Here is a 12,241-nt window from a genome sequence, read left to right on the forward strand (position 1 = left end):
TAACCAAATCAGATCAACATGAATGACTAAACTAAACCTACTAATTAACATAGCCAATTATATGAAATATAACTTAATTAGTCTTGACGAAGAGTGGAGAGTGAATTGGAGTGAAGAAAGTGGTTTGAAGGTTCAAGTTTTTATGAAATAAAAGGTTATCATGAAATTACTGTCAGAAAAAAAAGAAATCTGTCACCTCTACAGATGAGCTAGATAGCCATAATCTTTTATACCAAATTAGAGGAAAAGCAGTAATTCCAAAACACTAGCTCATTTTGGGAAGAGAAACAAATGCAACAAGACAGAGATTCTAAGAGAAAAGTTATTTGATATATAACCAATGTTCCTTAGGCTAAATCATCAACACAAATAGGACTAGAAAAAAATTCTGTGCCCTTAAATTTCACCTTCTTTTTTCTTGTTCTTGCTTCTCTATTTTATGGGATGTAACATATGTTGAAAAGAGATAGCAACATCTATTTAGCAGCTTGACGAACTCTAGCATAGCATCCTCTTTAGACAGATTTCCCAGGGCTGCCCATTCTTTCCTGTAAAAATTAAACAACAATCACCATTGTTAAAGGGAATTTTATTTATCTTAAAAATGATCCTAAGATGGAACAATTCTCAACTGCCACTAAAATGAATCCCATGGAGTAATAAAATGTTTGTTTTGTCATAACATCCCAACCCTGCCTCCCAAATGAAATCTTATATCTATTTACTAAAATAAATGACTATTTACTATATTATTTATACTACATATAACCTTTGCATAAGAGTACATTTCAGGTATCAAACCATTTTGGTCCAGAGGTTTATCTTAAGGCAGATCATGAACATCAATTTTCCATAAACATCAATTTTCACAGGCAAAAAGTTACCAGATTTTATTTTTCTTATCTTGTATCAGTAATTTTACTAACTTAGGGCTTTAAGAAAAAAATGGATAATTTTCCCTTCTGTCATAACCTTGTTAAGTAAATCAGGGCCTAGATTGGAAAGATCTTTGACATCCAACATGATAGTATCAAATTATTAAAATGAAAATAATTAAAAAGTCTGTTCCATAATATTTGGTTAGGAAAAATCAAGTAAAACTATACTTGTCTTATATTCATAACTAGAATAGTGGTTCTTACACAATATCTGGCCCAAAACATCTTTAAGCCAAACATTTGAAGACTCCAGAAAATACAGGTAAAAATAAGTTGACTCCAAAACATTTTTTCAGCTACTGAATTTAAGTCAAATTCCTTTCCCAGTCAGCTTGTCTTGTAGATCTCACTGGCATTTTCATTAAATTCCTCAAGTAGCAAATCCATGTTACCTTCTGTCATTCCCCAACACATCAAAAAATCCAACCTCAGGATAAGTATCTGGATTACACGGGCCCCAAAGAACCTGCTTATACAGTGCCACAAGTTTTAGTTTTTCTTCATAAGTAGGATGAAATGCTTTGCCATCTTTATCTGAAAAAAAAAACAAAAACAAAAACATACATATACACAAAATATGATACTAGACTGCAACTACATAAAAAGACAATATACATACGCTAATAGAGTCAAATGGACAAAGACAATGAAAGGAGGCCATGGGAGGTAGTTTATAAGTTATGGATAGCTGCTTGTTGAAGGTTTAAGTTTAAATATTTGTAAATATAAGCTTAACTGGCTTTGTCATTGTTTGAAATTCATAATAAATTAGTTATTTGAAAAAAGAAATTTATAATAACACATTCATTATGTTCAGAAACATGCACTAAAATCTCAATATAGGAGCTATGCCACCAAACCATCTTATTTTTGTTAAGAAAACAGGGTTATTCTTTAACCTCAAACCTAATGACAAAACCAGATCCACTCACCCCTATGTCCTAATACTAGTTTTTACATTAGAGAATAGTGTCATGGCTGCATGGCAGTATATGTGATTAAGGCCTATATACTGGAAGCAGTCCATTTGACACTGGAGTGGCCCGCCTGCAAAAAAGAACCTGTAAAATTGAAAAAAAGCTTGATTAAAGTCTTTAAAACAAAAACAGAGTTCAAAGATTATTTTCCAAACATAAGTTGAGTTAAATAAGTTAGTACTGTCTGTCAAGAAGATATTGAATTGTGTGGAAATACAACAAAATAAGAGGGAAAAGCAGTAGAGAGCACTTTTGGGTTGATACATGGTGAGATCATACTACAGGTAACTTAGCTTTAAAAAAGAAAGACATGTGTTCCTGATACAGATAATAAAACTGACATAGAGGCAGGAGATACTTATGAGGTGTGGCAGTCCATATCTGCTGAATCTTCCAATCCTCTGAAAGAAAAGCACTTGATAAATCCTTGATGTGACTTTTGATGACTGCCTAACTGCAGAAGCAATAATGTACCCTGTCACATGAGACCTAACTTCCATCCAGAAAAGAATTGACTGAAAAGGAGAACCAGAAAATTATCTTATCCTAAGGCCTTGTGATAGCCAAGATGGAAATAACAAACATGTTCAAAAAATACCCTACCCAGACTTTGGTGAAACTATTTCCAAAAGTTCAGAGAAAAGATAGATTCCCTAGCTAGAAACATTAAGATGAAAATTCTGGAAAGGACATACACAATAGCAAAAAAAAAAAAAAATATTCTGGTTTTCTTTTATGTTATAATAGCAAACTATGTTAATAAAAGGAAAAAGTTATGAAATTACAATGATCAAACTTGGTCCCAATAAAGAGAAATGAGAATGGATCTTCATTTCTCTTTTTTGTAGAGAAGTCTGAAGAGGATTTGGGACACTTCTTATTAACAGACTTTTTTGATATAATAGTTTGCTTGAAGTATGGAAAGGGGAGGATGTGGTTCAATCTGGCCTCTGACACTTCCTAGCTGTATAACCCAAGTCACTTAACTTTGATTGTCTAGTTGTTGTTCTGTCTTAGAATCATTCCTAAGTTAGAAGGTAAGGTTTAAAAAAAAGGGAAATGATGTCTGAAGAGGTTGGCTGACTGGAGTAGATAGTAAATAATTAGGGTTAAAGAAGATTATGTAGAATGAATCAAATACTATTTTGTTCTCATTCAAAGCATCTACAATTCAAAAGTATCTTTTCCCCTAAGTTCACTCCTCTTCTTAACTTCCTTTTTCTGTAAAGAACATCACTATTCTTCTAATCACTCTGGTTATCATCCTGGCATTCCTCTTATATTCCTCATTATTCCTTAGACATATCTATTCAGTTGCCAAGCCTTGTTAATTCAACCACAGCATCTCTCCCATTCATTCCTGTCTCTCCACTCAAGGTTACCAAACTAGCTGATTTGGTATTGCAGCAAAAGCCTAATTGGTCTGCTTACATCTTGTCTCTTCCCTCTCTCTAATCCATCCTCCACATGGCTATCACAGTGGTATTCCTTCAGTACAAATCTGACTATGTCAGTTCCCAATCCAATAAGCTTTAGTGGATCCCTTTGATCAAATACAAAAGCCTCTTTGGCATTTAAAACTTCACAGTACAGCTCCAGTCTATCTTTCCAAGCTCATTTATATACTCTTATTCTTCACAATTCTCTAAGTACAGCCCAACCAAATACTTTCTCACTATATTTCTCTTCTTTTTTCATTTATATTTAACAGGAACACTAACATTAAAACCAGAATATTCCACAGAAAGATACACATATATACACAACATTCTTTCTCTATCCCACCTGGAATATCCTCCTCACCTATCCCTATTAGAATACTTAGCTTCCCTAAAAATGCAAGCTGAGTCACTTCCTACATAGCTTTCATGATCTACCTCCAAGTTAAACTTGTATTTACTTAATACACAGTTATTTTTACACACACACACACACATTTCCTGGAGAGAATGTAAGCTTCTTGAAGACAAGGGATTATTTCTGTATTCTTAGCTTTGCATACTGCTTGGCATAATGATTTTCTTCCTTAGTATAAGGCAATTATAGGTGAAGAAACTCCCTCTACCAAAGCAGATTAGCATCTAATTTGCAATTTAAAGTCTCTGAGGGTTGGCCTGACTCACAGAGAGATTATTTGTCCACAGTTACCTAGCCAGTACTGTACATACAGAGGCCAGACTTGAACCTAGATCACCCTTATTTTCAGGCCCTATATCCACTATGCTAGCTCTGTGCCTAGAGCATAGAAGGAGCTCAATAAATGCTTTTATATTGACACTCTCCCTCAAAAAGAAACAGTTAAAAGAACACTGGAATCAAGTATAAGTAAGGAGAATAAGAACACTGAGATGCTTTAAATGAGTCCAAAACATTTGGCATGAGGGAATGACCCTGCAAGCCTTGACAGTTGAACTGCCTGCTTCTCAATGACAAGGAGAAAAATAATTGTCAGGCACCCTAGGTGTATGCTGGAAGATGAGTTGGACCAACTTATTCCAGTCTACAGACTAGTAAACTTAATGTGTGTGAAATGGAATTTTTATTCCCTTTGGCTATTTTAAGTTAATCAATCAAGAATTTGAAGTACCTCTCCTTTCACACTTACTTAGAAGAGCCTTTTACTAAAAAAAGTTCACACCCCCAAAGACCACAAGCACTGCCCTTTGGGCAGTGCCAGGCAAATTGGGAAGGTTATGATTGGTTCCTGTCAGGTGGGAGAGAGACAGGAAGTGACATGGAGAAATTGCTTATAAAAAGCCAGTTCCAGGACTCCTGAGGAGGCATTTTAGGAGGAATTCAGAAGAGGAGGCTTTTTCTGGGATTCATTCTTTGAGGCACTTTATGAAGATACATTCGGCACTGGTGAGTTGGGCCAAAAAAGCATTCTACAATGCATAGATTCAGGGTTGTGACTCGAGCTGAAGGAAGAGGCTTATGCTGGTGAGACCCTTGTTGAAGAGGCTACTGGACTTCCATGTGGAGATCAGAACTTTGTTGGGGAGTAAGCTGAATTTCTTCGGATAGGAGCTAGGAAATATTTTCTACTTCCCTTGTTATAGCCAAAAAAGCTTATAGAAATATTATAGCTTATAGCTTATAAGAATATTATAGCCAAAAAGCTAAACTTAGCAATTAAGCAGGGGATTTTTTGGATAACATCATGCCCGACTCAAGCAGGGCAGTTATCTCTCTGACTCACAGTCCTAGGGACAACTCCTGGCTGGAAGCCCCAGGGCCCCTAGATGAAACAGCCTTGAAGATTCCTAGACAGAACAGCCTTGAAGATTAAGAATCATATCCTGTGGCACCTGGAAGCATCCCTACTCCCTCTGTCTAGCTATTAGCTAACCCTAAGACAAAGGCACCTATATCCCAGAAACATATATATATATATATATATTCCTTATTCTAAATGCCCCCTCGGGACTCTCTTTGCTGAGTTTCCCCAGTGCGTACTGGCAATAAAGCTTTCTCCTGCTTTGATTGCATTGTCTCGTGTGTTCCTCTGGAGGCCACTCATTCTGAACCCTAACACCCTCATATATTTCCCTCCTTTTACTATATTTATATTAAATTAAATTATCAAGAGCTATTAACATTTTGACTTAAGAAGTTAATTTTATATATGGCAACCACAATTCTTTCTTTTAAACATAATTATTTTTATCAAACCAAATTTTTAACTATTACATTTGGCAAACAATTTTGGCAACCAACAGTTGATCCCAGGCAACATTCTAAAAGCATATTAAAAAGCTGACTTGTTAAGTACTCAAAAAGGGAAATAGCAATAACTATGAGATTGCATGGATTCACTAAGAACAAATCAAGCCAAATAAGTCAAATGTCTTCCTTGTAGGCTTGCTAAACAGAAAGATTAAGGAAAAACTGGCCATGTAAATTTTGGCTTTCAATAAAGATGCATGATCAAGAAATTTCAAGAAATTTCTTAAACACAAAATGCAGAAATGTGGATCAGATGTTAGTATAGGTTAGATGAACACTGGTTATATTACCAAAGAGTATTAATAGACTGATCTTAATGTGGAAGAAATTTTACAATGGTTTGCTGCACAGTTCTATCCTTCACTCTGTTCTGGTAAACAATTTCTTTCAAAGGCATGGAAAGAAATGCCATTAACATGCTTTTAGAGACAGTGATACACTGGGGGAAATAGTTCCTAGGTTCCAAGGGAAAAAATGACAGGCTAGAAAAATGAGGAGATAAACCAAAAGTTAAACAGGAATTAAAAGTCCTAAATGTTTATTTCTCCTTCTTTCTCCCTCAAAAATATTGCTCAATGACAGGGCAAAGAAAGCTTTGACAACAGTGGGGAGAAAAACATTTGGAACATAAATCAACCATGCAAAAAGGCTGCCAAAAAGGTTAATTTCTTTGGTTGCATAAATAGAAGCTCAAAGACAGTGACAATATCTCTATTTCCTGTATTGGTTAGACCAGATCTGAAATAATGTGTTTAGTTCTGGAAGTCACATTTTAACAGGAAAACTAACATTAAAACTAAAACATGTCCACAGAAGGATGACTGGAATTTTAAGGGACCTCAAAGCACTATCACATCACATGAGTTAACAGTTGAAGAAACTAGAGATTTCACTTGGAGAGTAAAAAATGATAAATATGATATGATCATTATCTTTGAATAGCTAAAGGGCTAACATAAAGGATTAGATCTGTTGTGTGACAAAATTTAAATAAAGGCAGACTTTGGCTAATATTAATTAAGAAGGAATACTCTAATACTTAGAGCTACTAAAAATGAAATATGCTATCTAAAGAGGGAAGCAGTCTGAGATCTCACCAGAGATCCTTCCACACCAAGTTCAGAATGCCAACTCCCCTCCACAGGAAGTTACCACCATATTTAAAAGATGGCATCTTTCATCACTTCCTGCATCCACCTCCAATTTCAAGTGGACAAATGGCAGTCTCAACACTGTTTTGGACTGCCCAAAGGGCAGTCCCTTGTTCTTGATTTGTTACTTACTATCATGTGTGGGTAACAGACCTCCTCCCTCCCCACTTAATTCTAAGTTGGGTGGGGTGACATTATTCCAGGTGGCTAGAGTCTAAACAATGAATGAGGATGAGCTAATTCCATTTACACACATTTTACAGATGAGAAAACTGAGGCTTAAAGAAATGAAAAGGTCACAAATTTAGTGAGCCATGATTTAAACATAGGTGATCTCTCCTAACTCCAGTCCTAGTTTTCCTCTATTATCATGCTGCTGATTCATCTCCTGGGTACATGATGGACAATAAAAGTCACTGGAGTCCCTTGAAATTCTATGGATGCCACAATTACATGGATTTTAAAATTTGTAATAAAACTTCAGTTTACATAAGTCACAATTCTAAAAAGTTGACTTTTTCAAGCTAATAGTAAAATCGTTCATGTCTTGAATCAAGAATTTCCCACTTGAACAGTTCTCATTTGCTAGTTTGCCTATGTGTACACTTATTTTCCAATGTGACAGTTAAAAGGCCTGACTTGACATGGGATAAATTGAACTAATATGATAGTTTCAGCTTTTTATACCTTTAACAAGACAACTAGTTTGCAAAGATATATTTGATGCTGTATGAGTATCTTGAACTATTAAACTCAAAACCTATCCATCTCAATCATTAGTTACCTTTGACTATTTTTTCTATTTTGTCAATTAAAAGAAAAAACAAAATTGGATTAAGGAAATCCTAACCAATCACTATTCCCTATAAGGGACATATCAATGTGTACTTTAAGCAAATAAACAGGGAATACTAATCATCAAGTTTCAATGGTATATTCTATTGTTAAATTATCATTTCCCCCAAAAAAGTTTGAAGGGGCTTGGGGGTGGAAGCACTATTTTTCATTCACTCACATTCAAAATGTACCTGAAAAAATTTAATGGTAAGAGAAAAATGTTTATGTAAAATAACTCCAGGACACAATTTTATGCATGAAGAAATACTTTAAAATCTCTATTTACCAACCCTCAGATTTACATCAGTAGTCTTTAATTGGTAATCTTAATCACACTGAAAAGAAAACCACAAGCCAAAATTCAAATTGTTGTGTAACAGCTAGGATTAACTTTCTTACTTGATACTTCCACAGTAAACAAGGATAAAAGCCACACCTTAGAGTTATATGCAGCATGCTAGTTTTCAAAATTTTTCCCAACAATGATCTCATTTAAGAATCTTATACAGATGGGCATTTTCTCCACTTTATAAAAGTTCATTAAGAGACGTGCAAAGTCAGAACTAGGTCCATCTTTGGCCTTTTAGTTTCCAGGCTCTTTGCACTATATACTATGCTACCTAGAAAGATGGTAATTAGAGCTGGAAGGGACCTATGAACTCATCTAATCTATCACCCCATTTTACAAATGAGGAAAGTAAGGAGCTGATGAGTATATGAATTTTCAAAAAAATTCTCTAAAGCCACACGCAGAAACATAGCTGATAGCATAATTTTCTCCCATCCATCTATAATGCAGATACATGCTTATGTTTCTATAAAGAGGTTCAATAGTATTAAAATATTTAAAATGTATTTTAAAGATCAATATTTCTAATGATAAACCATAGAAGAGTGCTACAAAACCCTTATGATCATTTATACTAAAATAAGACACACACACACACACACACACACACACACACACACACACACACAGAAAACAAAATGAGTAATAGGATATGGGTAAGAATGTTGCACAGCTCTGAAAACACCCACAAGGAGGCAAAGAGTACAGCATGAACACTATCAAAGGCTACCTAAAAGTGAAACAAAACCGTAGCGAAATGAAAAAAGTCACTAGTTTAAGAAAACTACAGAATCGAGGAGCAAAGGTAACACTCGCAGAAACCTAGAAATAGTCTTGTTATTTGACACCAAGGTAATCTCTTAGCAAACTATTTGAATCTGTCACCAAATAATTAACTTAAAAGATCTGGCTATTTTTCTTTCTTTTGGGGGAAGATTGGCATTTTAACTCTCCATTCTTATTACCATAAAGGTAACAAAGTCCACATTTCACCTCAGACACTTAACAGGTTCAGTGACCATGGGCAATTTTCATCTTTTTTGGGCCTCATTTCCTCATCTACAAAATGAAGCTAATACTTGCTATTGTGGCTACTTATTTGCCTCTGATACCTGTGCAACTTTGGCCAAGTTACTTAACATTCCTGGACCTGTTTCTTCATCAGTAAAATGAAGTTGGACTAGATGACTTGTGAGTTCTTTCCAACTGTAGATCTATGTGTATTAGATAGGACTGTTGTGAGAATCAAATGAAAAACCCTCTGTAACCAAGTATTTTGCAAACCTTAAAGTATTAAGTAAATGATCTCTTATTTAATGCATATAGTTTGGGAGAAAGGCCAAAAACAAAATTTCATCATTCAATTTTTTAAAAGTGAAAATTATTGATAAGGTGGCTCTAATAAGTCTGATCCCTAAGAAGCCAATTCAATTACCGGGCTTTGATGTTATACTGACTGGGCTTAGGCCAAAAGAATGAAAAAATTATCCACTGGAATAATTTTCAAATATCAAATTGACTAGAACTAACCCTGCTTTATTCCAGGAATAAAGAGACAGAGAGGACTTCCTGGAGTCACCTTCGCATCCATTAACTGGGCTAGTACCATATTTGACCAGATACTTTGCTGCAAAACTGTTTTATCTGACTTGAAAAATCTAGCAAACCTTGCAGAGGAAGAACTCCTGGTTCTATATTTCAGAATATCAACCAAGTTCCGTAAGAGCTCCAGCAATGAAATAGCAATCTTTCTTCTCCTACTCTCTTCACCAATAAGTGAACACATACTCAGGATACTAATGTGAACCAGAACAATAGTAACTTCTTATTGCTTTCAAAAGCACTTTACACATATTCTTTTGAGACTTAAAACAATCTTCTGAGGTAGTCATGAAAGTATTAACATCTCCGTTTCGGAGAGGATAAAACAAGACTGAGAGGTGGTGATTTTATCCATGGTCCCAGAACAAGAAACCCAGGTCTTTTAGACTATAAATATACCATTTTACCTCCTCTTCCATGCTGCTCCTCTACCACACATATATTCCCTTAAGATTTTGCCCAATACTTCTGCATATTCAAGTGAATTAATTATTTTATTTTAATTTAATTTTCCTTCAATTATATAGAAAAAGTTTCCAATATTTCTGGAAAGAATTTTGAGTCTTGAATATTTTCCCCATTCCCTGATGAGATGGTAAGAAATCTCATATAGATTTTACATGTACAATCATGTAAAATATTTTTCCATATTAATCAAAACAAAAAATCAAGAAAAAAATGTAAAAGTTTGCTTTTATCTGGATTCAGACACCATCAATTCTTTCTCTGGAAGAAAATGACATTTTTGAACAAGAGTCCTTTTGGATTGTTTTAGATCATTGTATTGCTAAGGATAGCTTAATTTATTTACAGTTGTTCCTTGTACAGTATTTTGTCACTACATACAATATTCTCTTGGTTCTACTTACTTCATTCTGCTTCAGTTCATGTAAGTGTTTCCAGGCTTTTCTGAGTTCCTCCAGCTCATCATTTCTTATAACACAATAGTATTATAATCATATGCTATAATTTGCCCAGTCATTCCCCAACTGATGGGTATCCCCTCACTTTCAAATTCTTTGCCCCCACAAAAAGAGTTACTTTAAATACTACTGTATACATAGTTCCTTACCCTTTTTGTTTTTTATCTCTCTGGGGGCACAAACCTAAAAATGGTATTGCTGGGTCAAAGAGTATATTTATTGTTTTACAGTCCTTTGAGTATAGGTCCAATTGCTCTCCATGGTTGAATAGGATCATAATTCCCCTAATAGTGTATTAGTGTCTCAATTTTCCCACATTCCCTCAAAGTTTTGTCATTTTCTTTTTTCTGTCATAATAGCCAATCTGATAAGCATGGGGTGGTATCTCAGAGTTGTTTTGATTTGCATTTCTTTAATTAATATGATTTAGAGCATTTTTTTGCATAACTTTAATTTAAAGCTTTAATTACTTTGCCTGTTCATAGTCTTTGACCATTTATCAATTGAGAAATGACTTGTATTCTTATACATTTGACTCATTTCTCTCTATATATTAGAAACAAGGCCTTATGACATCATGACTGTGTATTACCTTCTGCCCTATTTCCCCCTTTATCCTTTTCTTTCTCTTTCATTCAGCCCATTCTCAAAAGTATTTAGCTTCTGACTATCACATTCTCCAAATTGTCTTCTTTTCTATCAGCTCCACTCCTCTTCTCTTCTCTCCTTTTTTCCCTCCTACTTTCCTTTAAGGTGAGAAGTATGAAGATGGGATTAACTCTCCCTTCCCCAACTTTTAAATTTAATCTCTAGAAGCAAATACACCCTAGTTAATGCCTAAGTGGGGAAGGACCACAACCCAAGTGCTAAAGTGGGTGACAACTCAGAAACAACTGACTGCCCCCTGGGCAGTTTTAAGGAAAGTGATAGATGGCAATTTGTCCCCATAAAGTTGAAGAAAGGACAGGAAGGGACTGTGGAAAAAGGTACTATAAAAACCCTTAACTTCCTATCCAAAAGGCACTTTTGCATATATTTGTAAGCTTGTATCCAAATTATCCTCTTTAAGCTAATCCATGAAATATACTCTATCCCTAACTTACTTCCTACACTTTCTCCTTTGAACTTGGCCTTGGAGGAGCTCCAGCTTGGGACTTCGGACTGCTTCTGGTAAGGCTGCTCTTAGATCTTCCCTTTAGACTACCACACAGGTGAGTGAAAAGGCTGACTCCTTTCCTGGCTTCTGGAGAGATTAATTTCTGGGGAGGCAGCTGAAGGTCTTCCTGTGGAGGGTTAATGAGCACTGCCTGGTTCAAACCGGGCCAGAGTAATTATCTACTGTGATAGGATAGATACCTACTCTACTCTCCTTCACATTTCTCTACTTTATTCTCCCTATTTTGTAAATAAAGCTGCTAAAAAGTCATTTGACTTGAGATATATTAATTTTGGTGACCACATTCTCTTATATTTAGTCCAACCTTAATTTTTAACCCTTACATTTCAATTACTATATCCAATTAATTGTGTATGCTCTTCCCTCTCTGATAAGAGTAAGGTTCAGGTGCTCCCCTCTCTGCCTCCCCCATCTTTACTCCACTGTAAAAATGTTCATGCCTCTCTTATGTGAGATAATTTACCCCATTCTATTTCTCTTCTCCCAATACATTCATCTTTCTCATTCTTTCAGTTTATTTTTTAAGATATCATCCTATACAGTACTTCTAACTGCCCCAAT

The 12,241-nt window shown here is 35.2% G+C and overlaps 1 protein-coding gene across 2 annotated transcripts in view; it reads right to left on the reverse strand.

Annotated features, from left to right (window-relative positions):
- The window catches only part of ACBD3 (acyl-CoA binding domain containing 3), a 50,630-nt gene that overhangs the window by 17,698 nt on the left and 20,691 nt on the right, over positions 1 to 12,241 (reverse strand). For both annotated transcript variants that reach the window (XM_044676565.1, XM_044676564.1), the window contains exons 2-3: positions 1,331 to 1,472; positions 408 to 548 (exon numbers count right to left, since the gene is read on the reverse strand). In XM_044676565.1, the coding sequence (XP_044532500.1) occupies positions 408 to 548; positions 1,331 to 1,472 (283 nt within the window). The remainder of the gene's footprint in view (positions 1 to 407; positions 549 to 1,330; positions 1,473 to 12,241) is intronic.

This window comes from Gracilinanus agilis, chromosome 4 (assembly GCF_016433145.1).
Source record: "Gracilinanus agilis isolate LMUSP501 chromosome 4, AgileGrace, whole genome shotgun sequence".
NCBI classification, from domain to species: Eukaryota; Metazoa; Chordata; class Mammalia; order Didelphimorphia; family Didelphidae; genus Gracilinanus; species Gracilinanus agilis.